This window comes from Echinops telfairi, unplaced genomic scaffold, assembly GCF_000313985.2.
Source record: "Echinops telfairi isolate 266 unplaced genomic scaffold, ASM31398v2 ScPeMD7_7468;HRSCAF=8506_0, whole genome shotgun sequence".
Classification (NCBI taxonomy): Eukaryota; Metazoa; Chordata; class Mammalia; order Afrosoricida; family Tenrecidae; genus Echinops; species Echinops telfairi.
Window position 1 is genome coordinate 54,229,160 of NW_022111369.1, and position 2,460 is coordinate 54,231,619.

The window sequence follows — 2,460 nt, forward strand, 5'->3', positions numbered from 1 at the left end:
TTCGAACACCACTGCACTCAGGGCTCGTGTTGCACTTCACCGTCTTCATCTCAGGCGAAGGTGTCAAAAACATCTCCTCCTCCTCAGAATAGGAGACTCATATTGCTGCCAACCAGAAGGCTATATGTTTGTCACCATGAAGGATCCCTGGTGGTGTGGCAAGTAACTCATTGGGCTGCTAACTGCAAGGTCAGCGGTTCGGGACCACCAGACACTATAAAGATGTACAGACAGGAGGAGGATTTACAAGATGAGGATTTCCACTCCTGTAAAGATGTACAGTCTGGGAAGCCCACGGGGACAGCTCTACTCTGTCCTATAGGGTTGCTCTACTCTGTCCTATAGGAATCGACTCAGTGGCAGTGAGTGAGTGAGTGAGTGAGTGAGTGAGTGAGTGAGTGAGTGAGTGAAGGGAAAATTGCAGAGAGTACTTGACACTTTTTCTTCCATTTCGGAGGATGATACACTGCTAGTGCCGCCCCGTGTATGAAAGAGCAGTGCTTTCTTTCCTAATCCCAATAGCTTTCATCTGCAAGGCATGTGTAACAGCCAGGTTCCTGGGTGGTACAAACCATTTGTGACTGAGCACTAACAGAAAGGTTGGTGGACAGACCTACCCACTGGGACCACAGAAGAAAGGTCTGACAACCTGCTTCCATGAAAAATATATGTATACAGCCAGCACAACCTCTGGAACACTCCTAGTCTGTGACACGGGAGGGGTGACATGAATCGGACTCTACTAGACACTGACAGGTTTGGTTTGATCTACAGAGAAACTTGTGCCAGAGCTGGAACTGATGGGTTGATGGGACTACCTTGTTTTTCCAGGTCTTAAAGGTTTTCTGCCTTTGGCAGGTTGAAGGCTTACCACTTTTTTTTACCCCCTTTTTTTTTCAGTACGGAAACCCAGGAACCACTTTTCTATTAATCTCTATTAATGGGAAATATTGCAGTTTTGCTTCTCTGATAGAAGGTGTATATTGTATACAAGTTCCAGTTTTCACTAATTTCCTGTATAGAAAGTACGATGCATATAGTACAGTGTAGTATATATACTACGCTGTGTACTGCAAGAAGAGAAAGCAAGGCGTGATAAGAGTTCAATAGAATAAAAAAGAACAGGACTGGAAACTTAAGTTCATGTTCTGTCCTGGTGGAGTAGTGGGTTACACGCTGCACTGCTCACCACAAGGTCAGCAGTTCGAAAGCAGCCGCTCTGAGGGAGAAAGATGAGGTGCCGGCTCTGTAATGATTCCATCTTTGGGAGAACCACAGGGTCACTGTGACTCGGACCTGACTCCACAGCAGGGGGGGCGATCCTTTGGGTCTAATTTTTTCTTGGGTTCACCTTGGTCTTCCTTAGCACCATATTCTCAGACAGGCTTTTGGCCCGTTTTGTAGTGACACGGAGATCACATGCAGAAATTCAATCCGCCTCCTCCCCGCTCCGCCCGCTTCTGGGTTTTCATCTGTGAGCTGGCAGCAGTTGGGATGCCGTGTCCTGGGAGAGAGGGCAGCAGCCACACATATGGATTTGCACGATGGGCTACGAATGAGGGTCCAACAAAGGCTATCACTCATCTGTCAACACATCTTACCTGAGCACTGGATGAAGGAGTCCTAGAGGGACAGTGGGCTCCACATGGGACTGCTAACTAGAAGTTCAGTGGTTCAAACCTACCAGCTACTTTGTGAGAGAAATATGAGGCAGTCTGATTCTCAGCCCATTCTCCTGTGAGTGGGGATCAACTCAACAGCAGTGGATAGCTGGATTATTATATAAAAGCTGAATGATAACAGTCCATATTGAGGCCAAACAATTATGAGGTTTTTCTTCAAATATATGTTACCTGTATTTAGTATTTAGACATATTTTAATCTGAATGGATTAGGTATCTTTTCAAGATTCCCACCAACGATGTCTTTTTTTAGCCCCCCTCCCCCACCAAAAATTAGTTTATGCGTTCAGATGTACTTTTTGAAATTCTAATCACACCATTGTCTTGTAGGACAAATCTCGAAGTCTTGCTGTCCATTCAGTAAAGGCTTTATTGAATATGGATGATGACATCTTAATGGTCAATACAGGTTCATGGTACACAGTTGCCCATATGTCAATCTTAACAAATAATAACACCTCGAAAATATTTGTTTGTGGAGTAGAATCGCACGCTAAGGATCCTGACCTGAAGAACCTTTTCACAAAAATGGGATGCAAAAGTACGTACAGATATTTCTTTGTTTCTTTTTCTTCTTATTGTTTGAAGTGAGCTTGTTTGTCACAAGACTCCGAGTCCATTTCCGTTGAACTTTCCTCCTTTGTTCTTTTCTTTTTTTTAAATCGTTTTATTGGGGGCTCATACAACTCTTATCAAAATCCATACATGCATCGATTGTGTAAAGCACATTTGTACATTCATTGCCCTCATCATTCTCAAAACATTTCCTCTCCACTTA

At 44.0% G+C, this 2,460-nt stretch overlaps 1 protein-coding gene across 1 annotated transcript in view; it reads left to right on the forward strand.

The window, feature by feature from the left end:
- Positions 1-2,460, forward strand: part of NSUN7 (NOP2/Sun RNA methyltransferase family member 7) — a 63,036-nt gene that overhangs the window by 23,296 nt on the left and 37,280 nt on the right. Inside the window, exon 6 of the mRNA XM_004703151.2 lies at positions 2,013-2,223. Coding sequence (XP_004703208.1) covers positions 2,013-2,223 — 211 coding nt within the window. The remainder of the gene's footprint in view (positions 1-2,012; positions 2,224-2,460) is intronic.